Source organism: Acartia tonsa, chromosome 8, assembly GCF_053477335.1.
Source record: "Acartia tonsa isolate MP-2025a chromosome 8, ASM5347733v1, whole genome shotgun sequence".
Lineage (NCBI taxonomy): Eukaryota > Metazoa > Arthropoda > Copepoda > Calanoida > Acartiidae > Acartia > Acartia tonsa.
This window is the reverse complement of record NC_137267.1, coordinates 32,362,843-32,383,663: the sequence shown is the minus strand read 5'-3', so window position 1 is coordinate 32,383,663 and position 20,821 is coordinate 32,362,843. Positions and strand designations below refer to the sequence as shown.

General features: G+C 34.2%; 1 protein-coding gene across 3 annotated transcripts in view; it reads left to right on the top strand.

The window, feature by feature from the left end:
* The window catches only part of RhoGAP15B (RhoGAP_ARAP and RA_ARAPs domain-containing protein RhoGAP15B), a 99,477-nt gene that overhangs the window by 57,052 nt on the left and 21,604 nt on the right, over positions 1 to 20,821 (top strand). For all 3 annotated transcript variants that reach the window (XM_080170113.1, XM_080170112.1, XM_080170115.1), the window contains 11 exons: positions 309 to 361; positions 1,458 to 1,576; positions 1,700 to 1,777; positions 2,433 to 2,515; positions 7,001 to 7,044; positions 11,832 to 11,930; positions 14,031 to 14,112; positions 17,249 to 17,343; positions 18,493 to 19,246; positions 19,748 to 19,922; positions 20,482 to 20,600. In XM_080170113.1, the coding sequence (XP_080026239.1) occupies positions 309 to 361; positions 1,458 to 1,576; positions 1,700 to 1,777; positions 2,433 to 2,515; positions 7,001 to 7,044; positions 11,832 to 11,930; positions 14,031 to 14,112; positions 17,249 to 17,343; positions 18,493 to 19,246; positions 19,748 to 19,922; positions 20,482 to 20,600 (1,701 nt within the window). The remainder of the gene's footprint in view (positions 1 to 308; positions 362 to 1,457; positions 1,577 to 1,699; positions 1,778 to 2,432; positions 2,516 to 7,000; positions 7,045 to 11,831; positions 11,931 to 14,030; positions 14,113 to 17,248; positions 17,344 to 18,492; positions 19,247 to 19,747; positions 19,923 to 20,481; positions 20,601 to 20,821) is intronic.

The following is a 20,821-nucleotide window of genomic DNA, read 5'->3' as shown; positions in this document are numbered from 1 at the left end:
AATTTGAGAAATTAATTTTTTTTTTAAATTTACCAATTTTAGAAAGAGAGTTCAACGAAAAATAAACGTCAAACGTATATTTTTTAAAACTTTTTCTTTTAAATCTAAAATAAGAAATTGAATTATCAAATTCGACTCTCTCCTCCTCAAGTGCCCCTAGAGGCCTCTAGGGGCGTAGCCGCTAGTCTTTCATAAATGAGGAAAGTACTACTATTTAGGATGTACGGAGGGTCGGACATATCTATCTATCTAGTAGCTCTAATATTATGAATATTGACATTAATTTTTATTTTGATATTTATTTTTAGGAAAAGAATATGAATAGTTTGGAATCTACAATTTCTTCGATCTCTTCTATACAGTAAGTTGTTAACAGCTTTGTAAGTGTTCGTGTCTGTCTGTCCTTCTCTCTATTTATCAGTAATGCAAGTGTGTCCCGATAATTCACTTTCCAGTATGGCTTTGAAACTGATTAATTAACCGGTTCTCAGCCATACGACGCTAGACATAGTTTTTTCGTATGGATGAGAACCAGTTCCTATCCACTGGATTTGAATGAATACGAGAAAAAAAAAATTATGTGACTCAGCTTGAAAAATTAAAAATTTTATAGATAGGTTAAAATCTAAGAACAAGGTTTGAAAATGTCAAAAAAAATATCGGCTACGTTTTGTGGTGTCACAGTCGGCTGTTTGGTGTAGGTGCGATAGGCTACAGGGATTATGTGGGATAAGATGATGGACGATAAAATGATGAACACACCTAATTGATGATTAAAAGGTTACCCCTTTTGTAGGTTGAAACTGTTTAAAAGTTTAAACCAATTAGTATCAAGTTTTTAAAGCAACAAATTAGAGACCTTGTTCATAAAACTTTGGGTACCAATATAATTTACAGTACTATGTCATCTCCCTACCTAGATAGACTAGGTACTATTATTGTAGTTGTAGATTGTAAAAATGTCTGCTGCCTGGTAAAAAGGGAAGAAAAGTAGAAAAATTTGAAATATTTTTATTTTACCTTTCCCTTTATTACAGATTTTTGTGCATAGACATAAAGGATTAGGCAGGATACTGTTTCATATTTTATAATTGTCATAATCTTAACATAAAGCAGGGAGGGAGGGACACTTGACTGTAAATTATACTGGTACCCAAAGTTTTATAAACATGTTCTGCCCTTCGTTGGTTTTAACATTTTTTATGCTTATCTGTTGTTAAATTTATATTGCTTAATTAAATTAGCAGTGTCTTATTTTTTTGTCCAATAATTCAGAAGGGATAATTATCCTGTATTTAATTTTATAGTCCGTTGCCTGATAACTTAAAATCACTATCAAAAAGACACTGTACTACAATTAAGCTTTATTAAGCTATATTTTTAAGAAAATTAATGTACATATAAAGAGGAGCTTGAAGTTTATAAGTACTTAGCTTTAACTTTCTAATTGTTTTTAGGCCAACCGAAACCAAACTGAAGAACAGCTATAACCTAAATCAAGAAAATATATACAACCCCTACGAAGATATAACAGAAATAAGAAAAATACTCAACTCAAACAAACAAAATCCTCCAGGAAAAAAATACTTTTAAGATTTAAATAAAATAGTTGTTTCGACCCTGGTCGAATGCGGTGGAGGTCAGGAAAATAGCCTAAAACCATTTTAAGTGCATAAATTAAAGGTATTTTTTGTTGCAGAACCCCCGCCTAGAAATTCAATCCTACAGCCGGAACCAGTTAAAAATTCTGAATCAAGTGAAATAATTAGTGATAAAGGTGCTTTACTCATACATGCAATGTAAAAACCTTAACAAAAGTAACATGATGTCTATCTGTAGTGAAGGATCTCCCTTAAAGTGAGACTGTATAGAAAAGGTTTACTATTTTAGGGGAGGGTACCTCCACCTTCCCAAAGAAATTGGATCTTAATAAATACCCCTGCCAAATTATTTTTTTCCATTTTTGTTTTGGGGCGTATCAGCTATTATATTTAAAGAATAGCTAGGATATTTGTTGGTGTATTTCTTAGGATCTCGTAAACCACTATACTAAAACAATTTGAATTAGGCACTTCAACTAAAAGTTTTTTATTTGTGTTTGTTAGACCTTCAAAAGAAACAGTGCAAAGAACCCATGTTTTGCAGAGGTTTAATAGAAATAACATATAAAATGAAATACAAGAAGGATCCCAACCCCACTACATTAACAAGATAGAGAAAAAAAACTTTGCTTTCCTTTTTTCCCCTCCTCAGGGTTTTACTTCTCCTTAGTTTATTGCTGTGCACGCCACTGATTAAATTCCAATGAATGTTTTGGGTATGTATTCCTAACCGGGCTTGCTTATTATTCCCGAACACTGGTCTATTTATGTTAGATGTCCTGTTTTAACCCATAAATAAATTATTGTATTGTATTAAAAATTTTAAAACAGGTTGTTCTACTCAACAAGAACATAAACGTCCAGAGGTTGTAGAGAATGTTTATAGTGATCCAATTCCTTTGCAAAGCAATCAGGTATACAGATATATATATAGATAGAATGATAAATAATAGATCGATATATGTTTTGCTAAGTTGGTGAGATTTAGATAGATCTATTGATAAGTGTGTGTGTGTAGCCATAGGAGCGTCGTAGCTCAGTAGTAACGCACTGAGTTACGGTGTGAGAATTCGAGTTCAAGTCCCCATGTGGCAACTCGAATTTCTCAGTTGCAATTCATTCACGCAACTTCCCCTTGGTTGTGTAAGATGGGTGATGATTGGGTAGTTTGGATACTCAATAGTCAGGTTCCTAATATTAGTACAACTCTTACTCAAGCTCCTTTGTAGAGAGCGTCATTCATTATGGTGACTTAATTTGGGACACCTGCCATACTCGGCGAGGGTGAGGTAATAATGAATAGGTTTGTTTGTTTGTGTAGCCCTCACATCTCATCCTTTGTCATCGATAGGCAGGCCAAGGAAGCTGGCTGCCTGATTGGGTTTTTTCCATAAATCCTGGACAGTAAGCTGGGTCGGGTTCCGTGGGCAGGCAAATAAGTGTTCTGTGGTGTGAATAGCAGTGTTACATTTGTCACATTTATCACTATGGGAAGGGTCAATTCTGGCTTTGTAGCTATTTAAAAATTTGCTAAAACCAGAGCGGAGCTGGGACAGAGTTGATCTGGTGGTCCTGGGTAGAGACTTTTCAGCTTTGTTGATCTTGGGGGGGCGGGCATTGAGGACTCTGTTGTTGCCAAGGTTGTTAATCGAGTCTTTGACGGATTTTGTGTGGATTTTCTTCAGCAGTTTTTTGTAAGTTGGTTCGTTGAGGTTTGGTTTGGACATGGCCTTTATTTCTTTTCCAAAACATGTGACAAGGGTTGGTTTAGTAACCCTTTTTTTTTGGGGGGGGGGGGGGGGCGCAGACAGATCTTGAAAATTAGGATGATTTTCAGTTTGGGTAGAGAGAAGAAATTGTTTGCTGAGCATTTGGCAACGATCTTTGACAGGCATCATTTCTGTTTCAGTGTGGATATGATTCATACTGGCAATTTTATGGCAACCTGTGGCAATCTTTAGAGCAGAGTTCTGTGCTATTTGGAGCTGGTTCCATGAGGTGTTGCTTAGGGCGGGGGTCCAAATAGGGCAGGCATAAGCTAGAACTGATTGTCCTATTGCCTTATAGGTGTTGGTGATAATTTCTTTGTCCTTTCCCCAATCTGATCCAGTTAAGGCCTTTAGAATGTTATTTCTGGATTGGACTCTTGACTTTAAGTCTTCAGTGTGCTGCTTGAACGACAGGAGATTATCAAAGGTAATGCCCAGAAATTTAGGTTTTTTAACTGTAGGTACCTGTTCGCCGTTTATCTCAATTGGAAGAGTGATGTTACATTCATTGGATGCTGTTGTGAACAGGGTGGCCGAAGATTTAGCTGGAGATATAAACAGATTCCTACTTTTAAACCAGGTGTCGAGGGTGTCCAGGTAGGTATTTATTTCTGAGCAGACAGCTGGAATATCTGTACCAGAATTTAGAACATTGGAGTCATCAGCATAACTGACGAGTTTAATGTTCCCGGGTGGCAGAGGCATCTTGGACATACAAAGATTAAAAAGGATTAGATTAGATTAGATTTATTATTCTTGGGTGTACATACATAGAAAAAAATAATACTCCACCTTGTGGGACACCTTGCTTCATCTTTCTCAGGGGAGATTTGGAACCTCTGTAAATAACATAGGTTTGTCTACCCCTTAGGTAGGAGCAGAGAAATCTCTTTATATAGCCATTGAGAGGAAGATCTAATATGTCCTTGAGTAGTAGCTGGTGGTCAACAGTGTCAAAGGCTTTGCTGAGGTCGATGGCAACTGATACAGTTCGGTCTACAGGCTTCTTCTTGTTAAGTCCATTGGTTATGTGGGTCTTGATGTCTTGGAGGGCAGTGGTGGTCGATCTGGCCTTTCTAAAACCGTGTTGATGGTTAACAAGTTGAATCGAGTCGTTTATGGCTGGAAGAAGAAGGGATTCAAGGATTTTGGCAAGGGGTGAAAGAAGAGAGATTGGTCGATAGCTTGAGCCTTGGTTAGTTGGTTTTCCTGGTTTGAGCAAAGGGATGATCTTTTCTTGCTTCCAGATTCCAGGTATGATACCTGTGTTGATACATCTGTTGTATAAATCTGTCAGGAAGTTAATGCCATTTTCTCCGATGTTTTTTATTATTATGGGTGAAATATCATCTGGTCCTAAGGCTTTGGAACTCTTAGATTTATGGATTGCTTTCTTTACTTGTGAAGGGGTGAAGTTGATCTTAGCATCTTTGGTGGGTTTTTTAAGTTTTCTAAGATAGTTGCGAAGGCATTGGTCAGGTTTCTTGTTGTTTGCTGGTGTGTATTGTGTATTAAACTTCGTTGCCATGGTTTTAGGGTCATTAGTGATTTTGCCGTCAAATTTAATGCCCTGGTTTTCAGGTTGTTTTGGAAGGTTAGAAAGATTTTTAATTGTCTTCCAAAGTTTCCTTGATCCTTGTTGACAGGTTGATAGGTGTTCTGTCCATTTGTTTTTCCTGTGTTCATTTGTGAGTTTACTGATGTTTGTATTCAACTCAGGAATACGGGGATCATTAGGGTTTTGTTTCCTAATCTCATCTCTTTCTTCAATTAAATCTGCGGCATCTCTAGGTAAAGCATTAAAGATTTTCGGGATCCTGCCTGCAGGAATGTGTTTACTGGCGGCTTTCTGGATGGTTTTTCTGATGAATTTTTCGGCTTCATGTATTTCATCAATGGGGCGAGCATTGGCAAATATTTCTTCAGTGTAATCCTTGAATTCTTCCCAGTTAGCTTTATCGAAGTTAACATAGGTTTGCTTTTTAGTTCTTGCTTTCTTGATGTCTGCAGATAGGCTGATGATAATTGGTAGATGGTCGGATTTCATTTTATGTTCAGCTTTCCAGGTGGTACATGGAATGAGATTGGCAGAGGCAAAGCTTATATCCGGAGCTGTTGTAGAGTTGGCAGTAGTTCTGGTAGGTTGATCTTCATTAATGACACCAAAGTTGATGTTAGAAATGGTGTCGACAATGTCTCTTCCTCTGGTATCAGGGGTATCCTCTGAATACCAGAGTTCATGGTGGGCGTTGAAATCCCCAAGGACAAGGGATGTATCATTTAGACCATTAAAGATGTTATTTATAGGTGGTGAGTAGTCCTGGGTACAACTGCTGGTTGGAGGTATATATACATTTCTTATGATGAGAGGTTTGTTTTCGCCAGGTATGCTGATGGTAATAGACTCAGTGTGTGGGTCATTTTTGAGGGCGTTGGGTGTATCCTCTAGTTGGAAAGGTATATCTTCGTGAACAAGGAAGGCTACACCTCCCCCTTTGTTCACCCCATGATCTTTCCTAACCATATTAAAGTTGTTGATGTTGGGTAGCTTGGATTTATCCGTTAGTTTTGTCTGTTTTCCACTGATACCGTTGATGTTGTATTGGAGAATGTTGAGGTTGCCAGCAAAGTCTGATGAAGGGGGGGGAGGGGGGGGCAGGTGGTTGGGGTGGGGGGGTTGAGGGGGGCGTTGAAGGAGGGGGTGGTGGGCAGCATGGTCCATACCAGGTGTTGAACTTTTTTCGCTTTTGAGTAGATTTTAAACCGGAGCAATTTATATGGATCCATTTGTGGCAGCAGTCACACTGTACAGCAAAGGCTGAAAGTCTTTTTGTGCAGATGTTACAGTACCAGGGGCCAGGATTCTGTTCGATTCCTGCTCTGATAAGAAGCAGCCGAATAAGATTAGCAGGAAGTATCTCATTCTTTGTCGGGTAATTTAAAAACACAGTGCAGAGGATAGCTCATTGTCAGACTTATTGAAAAACCAGATGTTGGTGGTGATGACATTGGATGGATGGTTGGGAGTCTTGTGGTACTGGTTCTTGGCGTCTGCTGCTGCTGCTGGTGGTGGTGCTGCTGCTGCGTAACGGTAGATCCATGGCGTAGACGTGACCAGTGTAGGATCCAATAATGAATAGGTCCCTTGAGACAGCGGGTCAAGTACTTGTACTTGAGCGTGGACCTTGAGCTGGCCCTGGTGCTAGCATACAAAAGTGTCTCGTCCTACTCCATGACTACTTAGGTCCAAACACTAAGAAACTATGGCTACACACATATTGATAAGTCGATAGATTGATGGTAGATTGATAGATTGATTTATATATTTATTGATCGATTAAAGATACAAATGATATCATGAGAGATTTATTGATTGATTGATTGACAAAAAAAATAAGTCGGATTGTTGTATGGAGAGGGGGGGGGGGAGATGCATAGGGGTCAAATGGGTTTTCAACACACTCCTTAAAGCTAAAATTCAGTGAGGATTGCCTTTCCCTTTTTTTACTCTCTAAAATTTCAACGCCTCTTAGCAAATTGCGGTGCATGCTACTGCATTTATCCAAAAATTATGATTTTAGAATGTTTCAAAACTACATGGAAGAAAATACTAAATAGTTTTTATTTTAGGATGGTAATGTTGGAGTAAATGATAACAATAATCTTTTTGACAGGAATTTTAGGATTATCTTGATTTTATACTTTATTGGAGATTCCTGGAACAATAAGGAATAATCATGAAATATAAGCAACTCTACAATTTTTATCAGCAAGTCCAAATGCCAATATAAAATTACTTTTGTTGGGCAATTGTGATTCTTAAGAAAATTAGGCATAGTTGTTTGAGTGTAGAATATGTATAATTGCATCATAATATGTAAGTTTGTCTATTCCCCCCCTCCCCCCCCCCCCCCCCCGCCAATATCACTTGGGTCACAACACCCCCCAAATCTAATTGAACGCCCCTGTATGAATAATTTCGTATGAATTTTAAGATTAAAATCATACTTTTTAATTAAGAAATATGACGTCATTTTTTATGAAATTTGATTTCTATTAATTTAAAATTTCAGTTACCTGAAAAAAGATTTACATTAGAAAAAATTACATTAGAATTGAGCTACTTTACAACATGATATTTATTAACTTGTCACGTTATTTTAACGACCCCAAACACCAAAAATGAAAGGGTCTGCCCATTAAGAGATATAAGTTTTCCGGAATTTTAATGTAGGGAGTAGATTTGAAATCTGCATCAAATTTTAAGGATTTTTTATAAAATTCGTTTTTTGTAAAATTCTTTATCTAAAAGCGAAAATACATTTTAAGTTAATTAATTTTGACCAATAGGATAGGTGGATTTTAAACTACCTGCGCTCTAATTGGTTGAATGATGTACGACATCCAATCAGAGCGCAGATTTTTTAAATCCACCAATCCCAGATGCCAAAATTAATTAACTTAATTTGTATTTCCGCTTTTAGATAAAGAATTATACAAAAAACGAATTTTATAAAAAATCCTTAAAATTTGATGCAGTTTTCAAATCTACTCCCTACATTACAATTCCGGAAAACTTATATCTCTTACTGCCCATCCTTCTTTACTGTATTATACCACACTATGTTCCAACGAGTGACAAAAAATCGTTTTTTACATTTTGGAAAATACACTTTTAAACAAGTGTTTAGTAATATACACAAGTTTTTGGAAATAAAGCCGAAAGAATTAGCTCTTTACTATGAAAAATAAGAATTTTACGTGTAATTATACCAGAGGTATTGAATTAAGTTCCTTTTCATCATTGTAAACAACTATTTTTAAGGTCAACTAAACTACATTTCAAATCAGTGTGGACCCTTTATTTTTAAAGCTATTTTTAAGTATTATATATTTTTGGAATCAGTATGCAATAATATATACGTTTAGCCTTTATAATAAGTCAAATCTCCATTTTTTGTTGTAATTGTAGATGGTTTTCTTAGCATACCCGATTTCTGTAAAATAGACAATTTTCTTCTAATGAAAATTTTACGTTTGGTTCCAGATCTCTTAAGCGCAAAAGAGCGCAAGCAAATCCTCTTACATGGTGATATTAGATGTATGTATAATATCAGAGAACTTTACCCTGTGTATGCGAAGGTATGCGAAGTTTGTTTTTTAAGCCCTAAAGATACTGGGTCTATAAAAAAATAACAATTTTTAAGATATAAAAGTTATTTATTTTTCAACTTATTTCCAACACTTATTCAATTAAACAAAAAGTAAAGAAAAGTTTTAAATAAAGATTATCCCTAAATGTCTAGGCTCTTATCTGAACCATTTTACCTTTTTATTGGGGGGGGGGGGGGGGGGAATGCCCCACTTATATCCACATCTGAACCCATTAAATCTAGAAGTTTAAAAAATTTTATGTGGTTTTCTAGTTCAAATATATATTCTTATTTAATTTGTTAGCATTATTTACTCCCTTCCCCCTTATATTAAGCAACCTTTTCCAAAGGTTTATCATACTTATTAAAAAAAGACAAGTAGAATTTGTATTGTTTAAGATAGAAAATGTTTCCTTTCAAGTAAATTGAAAATAAAATGAAAGCCTTACATATCAGATTTATAGGGATTAGACAATGGCCGAGAAATTAATGTACATTCCCAATGCTAATACACAAAATTGCCCCTTCTATAATTTACAATTAGTGATTGAAACGTTTGGACACTCAACTAATAATCAATCAATCAAAATTCAATAAAAGTCCCACAAATTATTATGCCTACAAATAAGAAAACGCTATTTTGTGAATTTGGGGACAATTATAATAAACAGCACATTGTCCCCTCCCTCCCTACATATACACACAGAAAATAAATAAGAAATAGGCTCATCTGTTTGTAAACTTTAGATTAGAAATCTCAAAAAATAAGTTTCGGCGGCGGCGATCGGCGGGAAAACGGCGGCAGATTTTCATATAATTTCAGTAGGTCATGCATACTTGTTAGATAAGCTTATGTTTAAAATTTGAAGTCTATAGGTCAAAAATTGCGGTCTCAAGAGCTGTTGAAAGATTTCTGAGGGATCAGGACCTGCTGGATCATACCTGGAGCCTGAAATTTACTTAAACACTTAAATTTCATATTGGTATTTACTAGTATAGGATATTTTAGTATTTGGTAACTTAAAATGCTTAGTTTAAGGCAAACAAAATATTTTTGCTCTTTACCTGTATGACCCTGCCAGGTTTGCTGGCATCCTGTGCCAGCCAGGATGGAGATATTTAAAATTTCGCCAGTATATTGAAAGATATATGGATACTTATTGCTATTTAAATAAAATTTCATCAAAATTTTAAAATATACACTCTCTATGATTTTTTGTCATTTTTTGGATTTTCTGGAACACGGTGTACCAGGGAGGGATGGGACATTGGGCTTTTTATTAAACTAGTCCCCAAAGTCTTATAATAACGTTTTCCTAAGTTGAGTCATCAATTGATTTCATTGATTTGCTATTATTATTATTTTACTTTGAAATTTAAAAACTTGCCTAATGTTCTCTTTTGTCAAAATTGATTACTTTAAAACATATGTAATGTAAGTTATAATGCTTTGTAAACATTGTGTGAATATGTTCTTGTTAATGACGTTTTTTTTTTTTAAATTACACAAATTTGTTACCAAACAAACCATAATAATTAAAATACATAATTGGAGGTTATTTTTTTCATTAATGCATGGTTAAATTGATTAATAGAAGATTTTATAGATTAATTCTTTTTTATAATAAGAAAAGAAAAGAACATATATTAGCCGGGATGTTTTTTTTTTATTTATTTACATAAGAAGCTTGCCAATTGCAAATAATTTTTTTTTTGTAAAATAGAAACATAAAGTTTTAAAGAGTATTAGAATAGAAAAAGACTCTAAATTCAAAATGTGTCATGAAGTATTAAACAAATAATATTTTGAATTGTCAAAATAGAGTGATTTTACTTTAGCATAGTTTGTATAGTGGAATAAATAGACAAAATAGTTCTCTATCGGTTCTGCACTCCTTATTAAGATTTTTCATACGTAAAATTTTAGAATTATAATGTAAAAAATCTAGTTATAAGTAGTTTAATTTTAAACACTCCTTAATTGTTTTACAATGAGATTTTAAGAAGTAAAGATTTTGGGACAAATATCATATATCCTTTCATTTTAATCGCTTTGATTCGCTTAATATCTTATGCGATTAAAACACTTTTTATAATTAAAAATTGATTTAAAATAAATTCAAAAATACACACCTCTCCTCCCCTCTCCCCCCAAAAATATTGGATAGGTATGTTTTTTTTTATCAATAATATGATAATGTTCAAATTGATTAAAATAGCCGAATAGCAATCCCTGTTTATGGGTAGAATTATTCACTAAATTCATGAATTATATTTATGGCAAATCAAATTAAGGCCGGGTTCTGAATGAATTTTACTAGTAATATTACAGTGAAAACGCAAGACTGCGTCTGCGTTCCTACTGCTGCTATGTCATACTTTAGGAAGTAATGCTATTGGTTGTCTGTAGAATATGATTGTTCACCTACATAAAATTGGTGTAATTAAGATATACAGAACTTATAAGCCTAAGAAATGATATACTCTATTGAACTTGTACATCAGATATTGCTTAATTACATGCAAGAGACTTGGCCAAACGTCTTACAGACAATCAACCCTTTAATTGCATGACGTTTGTCTGGAATAGAATTTTTTGATTCGTAGTAATAGATTGTAATCATTCACATATGATTGAAAGGTAGAATTGTCCATTGTCCTATCTCTGTATGAAAATGCACTGTGATGTCTCTTTTCAAAATTGACCACAAAACCAGACTTTTAATTCAAAAGAAAATGGTTAATCCGGAAGTCCAAATTTATGAAAACCCAGTTATAGTTATACAGGGATATGATAATGGACGATAGATTATTCGTTTCCAACATTAATATTTGTAAACTTCTGTTTTTGGTAGCTGTTAAATATTGAGGAAGTGGTGTAGTGGGAGGGGGGAAGGCATTGTAGATAATTAATTAGACCGTATTTGCCCTCTTCCTCCCTGTGAAATATCCCTTTTTATGAGTCATTTAATAAAATATTTGCCTGTTATTGTTAACAAAGAAGAAATTAAAAAAAACTTAATATCAGGGCTCGGCAGCGACGCATCAGCTGCCTGTAAGCCTCATGAAAATCAACCTTTATAATTTGAAATTTCAGCTGAAGTTCTAAACCAGACCCTAATATAGCACTTTCTCTTTTCAAAAAAAAATTGAAGCATCCAAACGGGTTTAAATGTAAGACTTTGTCGCGGCTGCCGAGCCCTGCTTTTTATGAGCAAAAATGAAGGCGATCACTATTAATTTGTTTCCATATCCCTTATATCATGAAACTACACACAAAAGATAATCCTGCATATCCTGTTGCCCAGACTAATGGCAGAACCAGCCCTGCAGACCTCCAGTGTTCCGCTAGCCACTCGCCAGCTAGGAGCTAAACCCAAGATCAAAACTGGTACTCTAGATATTAGGTGAATTGGTTTACAACCCCTCCCCCCTCCCCATATACAGGATTAGGTTAGGTTAAGTTGGATCAGTTAATCCTCATATTAAATTAGCATGATGACTATGCGTCTGTCTGTAGCTAAGAATCTCGCAGAACAATGAACCGAAATGGTTCCTCTTGAAGCTTTTTATAAGTCCAGGAAAGGTTTAAAACTATTTTGAGGGGGGTTGAAACCCAAACTCTCCAAAGGGCAAATCACCTCTAAAAAAAGTTTAGCCAATAGTGTTTATTAAAGTCGAATCAAATAAGTTGGTTCCCCTGGGTATTTCTCGTCTCAAGGACGTTATTCAGCACTTGCAATTCTGTATTTGTACATATCTTGCTCTTCAGGGAAGCTCTCTTGTTAAATAAAGTAAAATAAATTGTGATTTAATGTTAGTGATTATAGCAAAAGTGATAATTTATTTTAAAATGATTTTGGCTTTCACAATTTGGTAAGTAACATTGGAAAAATGTAATAACTTTTTAGTAGTGTAACTACTTTATAATTAAGGCAAATATACTATAATTTACATTTTGATTGTGTAGGTTGTACTTTGATAATAATGTTTGTGTAGGTTGTACTTATTCGAAGGCTTAAGTTACATTACATACAGACGGATTGAACAGATTATATTGCAGTTGCTCTGTAGTCGAATGAATTTTTATTTTTTACATTATTATTTAGCCACTATCTTTGATTAAGGCAGAGAAAATTTATTTCATCCAACATATTGAAGGACTAAATTCTGACGGATGTATATAAAATAATAGAGTAGCTTCGCTAAAATTAAATAAAAATAAAATATAACAGTAAAAATGTATTTTTAAAATTCTAATCTAAACCCACGTAAATATTATATATAATATCATGCTTTAATGGACATCAAGATAAGTAATTTGATTTTTTTTGAAAAAAAATTAATATTATTAAATCAAAGTGGCTCCGTCTCTAGCATTTTATCTCTAAGGAAGAAATTGGGTTGCTATTATTGGTTCTCTTTTTTGTATTTTTTTTAATATTAAATTTATTTATACCTCAAACCAGGTTTATCAAATGATGTTATTTATGTTGGCGTGTCTTTAATATCACACTTGTAACACATTATCAAATCAACTGCAAACTATTACAACAATACCAACTGCAGGGTTTTTAAGAGATAAGTCAATGGACGATTGATTGATTTTAATCTCCAATGATTTTAAACAAAATTCCCTTCTTTTGAAAATAACTTGGTTATACAACTTTGGGTACCAGTGTAATTTACATGACAAACTGCACCTTCCCCTCTACCTCACTTTTGCAATTGTGAAATATTTGCGGATGTGAGAATATGCGGAATAAATGGCACACCAATTTTGTCTGGCTTTTTAGCCGCAGGGCTGAGATTTGTAATAACATATTAATTTATGCATTAATATGCGGTGTTCAAACAATTCAAGAAATTTTAAAGTAACGTGATATACTTTATGAATATCTGATACTTTCCCTTGAAGAATTATTGGACCACTCAATGGTAACTCAAATTCACTCGTTTATACAATTTTTGCTTTAAGATAATTTAGCTGATTTTTAAAAACACTAAACTTTCTTATTTTTGTGATTGATCAAGATAAATAGATAAATTTAAATTATTACTACAGCATGGAAAGCCCCTTTCTCTTTGATTCACTTTGATCTCAAATATCTTATTCAAAATAATTTGGTATTGTGTCTTTTTGCTAATAAGAGCAAAGCGTGCAATTATTTTTATCATTCGGGATGCATATAAATTTTTCATCTATTTTATATGCATTAAAAAAACCTATAGTTTTTACTTCTTCCACCAATTAACTTTTTTTAAATGTCTTATTTGTATGGCCCCTAGGGACTACCAAAACAGTGGTCCATAAATGGTTTATCGATGTGTGTGTGAGTGATACATTTCTTTTTAGTGCCAAGCTTCTTTGTCTTTATCTATATCTTTACAAATTTTCCATAATTTCTTAAAGTTCCAAGGGGTTTATATGTCTCTTCATGAAAGGACAATTTTTTTTATGAAAAGAGGCAACAGTTCTCATAAAAAATAATCTTGTTCTATTTTAGGAACACTGTGTATAAATGGTACGAGGAGGCTGTGCAAGAGGTTGAAAGGGATCTTTCCTTGGATATCAACCATCTTGATAAGGTAGATAGATATATAGAAAGATTAACATGTAGATGGAAAGTTAGATAAATATATATAGATAGATAGAAAATTATATTGACAGATAGATAGTTCACAAGGTTGAAAGGGATTTAAACTATCTTGATAAGGTAGATAGATAGAAAGATTGATAGGTAGTAAGTTGGATAGATAAATAGGTAGTGCACATTCACAAGGTTTAAAAATGTCTTTCTTTGGATATTCATCGCTTTGATAATATATACATAGACAGATAGGTGGTTAGATGAATAAATAGATAGCTGGTTAGTTATATAAGTAGATAAATAATGCATGATGTTTAAAGATTCCTTTGTTTTGAATATCACCACCTTGATACATAAATAGATAGTGGATAAGTAGATTGATGGATAGTTGGATAGATAAGAATTAGTATTGAAAGGGCATACATAGATAGATAGAATGACAGATATATATAGTACGCTAGGAGAGGTCTTTGGATATTAACCATCTAGATAACGCAGTTAAATGGATAGATAATTTGATAGATTAATAGACAATTAGATATGTTTAGATATTTTAAAGATTTACTAGGAATGAATTGTCAATAAAGAGATCTAAATGTATACAAACAGACAGACGGATACAAAGACAGACAAACGTAAAGACATGCAAATAGACAGACAAACATAAAAATGGAAAGCTAAATGCAATAATAAATATTTGTGACCACTTATAAATCAAAATCAAGAAGCTATAATCACAAACTTTAAACAAAAAGAAGAAAAATTAGAAATTATTTGGGAAATTTTCTTTTCTTGATCAAAAGAAATCGATCATTTTGATAAAATAAAACTTTATTTTAGAACATCAAGTTAATATTATATATATATAACTAGCGGCTTCGCCCCTAGCCTCTAGGGGCTTTGCCCCAAGATATGATAAAAAAAGTTATTATGAAATTCGTAAAAAAAAATAAGAAGGACCAAGGAAATCTTCTAAAAAAAAAAAAAATGGGGGGGGGGGGATTTTTTATGTTTTTTGGGGGGTTGGGGGTGTCTCACCCCCCAAGAAAATAGCTTAAAACCACCACAGGACCAATAGGTACATACCCTGAAGAGTAGAATCCGATCGGTTTAGTGGTTACCGATATCTTAAGGGACAGACAGACGGACAGACATCAAGCTACTTTGTATTATAGATAGTATAGGAAGGGTGGAGGAGGGCAGGAAAATAGCTTAAAACTTAACCTTACATAAAAGTAATATAAAGTAACATATGATGTTAAGGATTTGTATTGTTTTTTTTTATATAATTCACTAACCAAAAGACATGTTTTTAATATATTTACATAAAAACACCTTAAGGTTCACACCTCATTACACCAACCCAACGATAAATTAGACCGTCCTTGTTGTCTCATAAACACCCCTGCACCACCCTTGATTTTGATTTAATTGTGGTTTCAAATTTTTGGGTGCACCCCCCTGGCAAAACTCTGAGCACGCCGCTGGTGGAGTGGCATACGAGCAAAGGAATGTAAAATATCATCTATAATACAAAGTAGAAAAATGTCTGTCTCTTAAGATCTCGGTAACCACTGAACCGATTGGATTCTACTCTTCAGGAAATATACCTACTGGTCCTGTGGTGGTTTTAAGCTATTTTCTTGGGGGTTGAAATTTTCCCCTAAAAAGACCCTAAATGCTAGGGGCGAAGCCGCTAGTGGAGTTATATATAATAAGGTTCCATTGGAATTCAGTCCACCCGGGATTCAACCCACGGAATTCAGCCCAGCGGGATTCAACCCAACGGTATTCAGCCCACACGGGATTCAACCCACGGGATTCAGCCCACACGGCATTCAGCCCACATGGGACTCAACCCACGGAATTCAGTCCATACGGGACTCAACCCACGGAATTCAGTCCATACGGGACTCAACCCACGGAATTCAGTCCATACGGGACTCAACCCACGGAATTCAGTCCATACGGGACTCAACCCATGGAATTCAGTCCACACGAGATTCAACCCATTATATATCTAAAATTACCAGTTTATATTTTTTTTTTAATTTGAGAACTAAATTTTTAGAAAATTTTAAAAAATCATATTTTATAAAATAATTTCTACAAAAAAAAATTTACATAAACTTTTTTCAAAACTTTTTAAAAAAATTTCTAAAATTTTTGTTCTCTTTAAAAAAAAAATATTTTTTTTCAAACTGGTAATTTTACACATTTAATGGGTTGAATCCCGTGTGGACTGAATTCCGTGGGTTGAGTCCCGTATGGACTGAATTCCGTGGGTTGAGTCCCGTATAGACTGAATACCATGGGTTGAATCCCGTGTGGGCTAAATACCGTGGGTTGAATCCCGTGTGGGCTGAATACCGTTGGGTTGAATCCCGCTGGGCTGAATTCCGTGGGTTGAATCCCGTGTGGGCTGAATTCCAATGGAACCATATAATAATAATCAAATAATCTAGCTAATAGAAATTACAGAGTTTGATGATTAGTTGCTCATAGAGTAGCTACTCAGGAGACTAACAAATATTTTTACCTGCTTCATTGAACAATGAAAGAATGTTTTTAAATCAACAATTATGTTTTTTTCTGCATTGCCTTGCAATTTTTTTGGACACGCTGCAATAACTTTTTTCGCATTAAAAAAAACTATTTCATGGAAGTAAGAATAAGACAATGAAAGATAAGTTTGTTTCTTCTACAATTATGATAATATAGCATATAGAAAACTAGTATAGATATTATATGAGCCCTGTTGGGAAGGAGGGGGGGGGGGGAGGTGAAGTCGACTTTCAATAATAGTTTCTAGAAAAATAGGAAAAAACTTTTGAGAATAAGTTTTTTTTTCAAGGGGCGATTTTCCTAGGAAAGGTTGAGGCATCCTCACCCACTATACTTTTATAAACCTTTCCAGGACCTAAACGAAGCTTCAATGTATACATATAAAAAAGAAACATTTCGGTTCAGCCAATAACAAGATTTTTAGCTACCGACAGAGACAAATAAACAGTATGTATATATCATACAATTTTATGCAAAAAAAAAATCGGCTATTTTTTTCATTTTTGTCTGCCCTATCGACATAATTATTCTTTTAATATATTTTATTCTGATATTTATTTATATTTTAGAATTCTGTATTCCAACGACGGCTAGGAGGTCGGAGACACAGCTATGAACCTGTCTATCCAACAAGGGACATACAGCCAACATCCACACTATTAAGGTACTGTGGGTATAGAGTAGTTGCGCTAATAAATTAAAAGAAAAAGGAAAGCTTTTTGAAAATAAAGAAAATATTTGATAAAAATAAAAATCATTATTCCATCATATCCTTATACTAAAGTAACAGGATGTCTGTGTGTTTGTACCGAAGGATCTCGCTAACCGCTGAACCGATCGGGTTCTTCTTAACAGGGTAGCTTCTCATATGTCCTGGGAAGGTTTATAACTATTTTGGGGGAGGGTACCACCTCCCTCCCAAGAGAAATGAGAAAAAAATCAAAAAATTTTAAAATTTAGGGGAGACTTCAACGTCAAATAAAGAGGTATCGTACCTACATAAAAAATAAACTTTAACAAACAAAAACATTTAAAGTGCCACTTGAGGCCTCTAGGGGCGTAGCTGCTAGTTTTTATATAAAACAAAACAAAAAAGTCATAAAACATAGTTTCGCTAATAAAAAAAAGGATGATAATAGCCATAAAGGCGAAGTCAAACAAACGAACAGTAACAATATTCTTACAGTTAAGGACTTGATTGTTGAAATAATATAAAATATTGTTTCCTTAAGAAGCCAAAATCATCTTTTAAATTGTACCTGACTATTACGGATGGACAAAAAGACTGAGTATAAATTTTGAAAAAATTTGCTTTTAAAAGGATTTATGTACATAGTGATTCATTTTGTCAACAATTATTCAAATTTAAAGGTCTAATCATTAAATATATTTATTTAATTATCTGCAATTTTGTTAAAGAGCACAATTGTTTTATCTTTAATATTTCATATTTTTAAGTAACGGTTCCTGATAAAATTTATATTTAATTTAGTATCATAATAAAAATTTAGTATTATCACAATTAAGTAATAATGAAGAGTTAAATTATGGAAATTTTTAATGTTTTTAGGAGGTATTTTTGACACCAGAAGGCAAATCACATGCATTAGTTGCGCAGCAATAAAAAGCTTTCAAAATTTTTAATGAAAAGAATATTTTTTTATTTGTTTACTAAAGAAGCTGTAATTATGTATGTCAATTAAAATCTAAGAAATCAATTAATCCCCCCCTCCCCACATAAAAATCTGTTTAAATGTAATGAGACACTGGTAATTTATAATTATTAGTCATTTGACCGCCTTTTTCATTTCAGAGCATTTGACCCGTGCTTCGATGAGGTTGCCGAGGAAATGAGCCAATCAGAAAGCGAGGATTCCGATTCAGCCAATGAGGATCCGCCTCATGACGTCACTCTTACAAATTGTGATTCAGGAGACAAAAATTCTCCGGGTAAATCCTCTAATTCAAGTGCAAAAAGTTCTCCAGAAAAATGTTCCAATTTTAGTGCAAAAAATGCGGGAGGTAAATCAACCCCCAAGAGTGATAGTAGTACACAAAAATTTGGTGATAACCAAGATGATGATATTGATGAAATAAAATCTAAAATAAAAGAGAATGAAAATGGTGAAGATACTTCATATAACAAATCAAATACTAACATAAGCAGTGATGGCAAAAAATTTGCGTCAATAAAATTCGGCTCGCCCAAAAAGTTCAGTTTTAGTCCGCCGTCGAAACCGCCCCGACATCTAGAGTATTCATCCTTGTTAAGCAGCTCTAAGGAAAAGCTAGACTCCAAGACAAAAGATAACAAATCAAAGAGCCCTAAAGATTTATTCAGCAAAAGTAAATCTAAACGGGATAGTGTTGCTTGTGATAAACCTAACACTGAGTTCGACAATGAGGCTGTTACTGAAAATCTGTACGTGACTCTGCCATGTGATAAAAGCCGGTTGGCGGAAGACTCGCCGCCGCCGTTGCCCGCTACGGCTCCACCGGCTGCTATAAAGCCCCGCCAAACAATGTATGAGAATGTCTGGATTGAACGTGTGTCACCTGACACTGAGGTTGGAATTTTAAATATTGGCTATTCTAGAATTTTCTTCTTATTGTATAAAATTAAAGTAGTAAGGATTTTTATCTGTAGCTTAATATTTCGATAACTACTGAAACGATTGAATTCTCCATTTTATGGAATCTTCCTATAGATTTTGGATGGTTTTAGGATCTTTTCCTACTTTCCTTGCTCTTTCGAATACAGAGCTCCTAGAAGCTAGGAGCGCAGCCGCTAGTATTCTATTAAAAAATTAGTGGCAACATTTTGCCTTATCTCTCTAAATAGTTTTATTTCCATACTATTCTTCACACTCGAAATCGTCGGAGTATTATTATTGTAAATATCCAATGTATTGCTATTTGTATTTAGGCCCGTTTATTTGCTAAGAAATTTCCTTTTATCTAATTACATGCGATTTAAAGCAATATGGACCTTTTTTAAGTTCTTACGTGTGACGTGACCTTTGTAAAAATTTGCTGTGTAACCAATGCGTAAAATACATTTTTTTTAGACTGGCAAATCCAAATCCATGGGGTCACTGCACCCCCCTGCCCCGGATCCAGAATCCAGGGGGGACACACCCACCACCACCTCTCCCTCGCCAATTTCTTGTGGGGTAAACACCCCGTCCCCACCTCCCCCCACACTGCCCCCAAGAACGGATAGAAGGGGCTCACAGCTATCAGGTTAGATATTTGATTAGGGACAGGGGACCTAAAGGAAAACATATATGCCTCAAACTTTATTCACTTCAAAATATCTATAAGAGCTGGATTTAAAGATCCAGCTAAGAATAAATCATTTGCTCTTATATTGATTAACACTTTTTTATCTTCCTTATATCATGAGCTACCTACGGCAAAATTTAACAAATTAGCATATTCAAATTCTTGTCTATTTTTCTATTTATAAATATTTTTAAAATTCTGCCTTAGATAGATAGAGTATATTGGGTGCATAGAGATTGCATTCAGATTGCAAATTACTGCCATTCCTAACTAAATTGGTTAATTATTTTGTAGACCTCTAACAAATATACGGTAGCTTTAAATACCATCTCTTATAATGATTCACAAAATTTCACCTTCTGCAATTGCATAGTTAAATTATTGGTTGAAAAATTAAGTTAATTCTCGTTGGAACCAACCAATTAAGACTTAATGAAAGTATCCCAATAGGCGTGATTATATAACTTTGGATACCATAATCCATAAACATTTTTAAAAATTTTGTTTTGATTTTCAGTTTCCATGAAAGGTATGGGTGGAGAGAGCTACGGGTCCCAGTCCAGCCTGGCTACGTCTGGGTCCAATACCTCTGGTTCTCACAACTCTAAGGATATTAGCTCTAGTACTAACTCAAAGGTAAATTTTTTTAAAGTAACTTATTAATCTTTTCGTTTAATTAAAAATCATGTTTTTGAAACATACTGTATCTTATTGTGTTATAGAGAATATTTCATGAATAATAAAATAAAAATCAGTAATCCCACAGTGGGCCCAGGTCTCCGGCACCGCAGAATCAACATAACTTCTTACCCATCAATTAAATTTTGTAATACTTTCTCGATATTTGTATGGCCTTT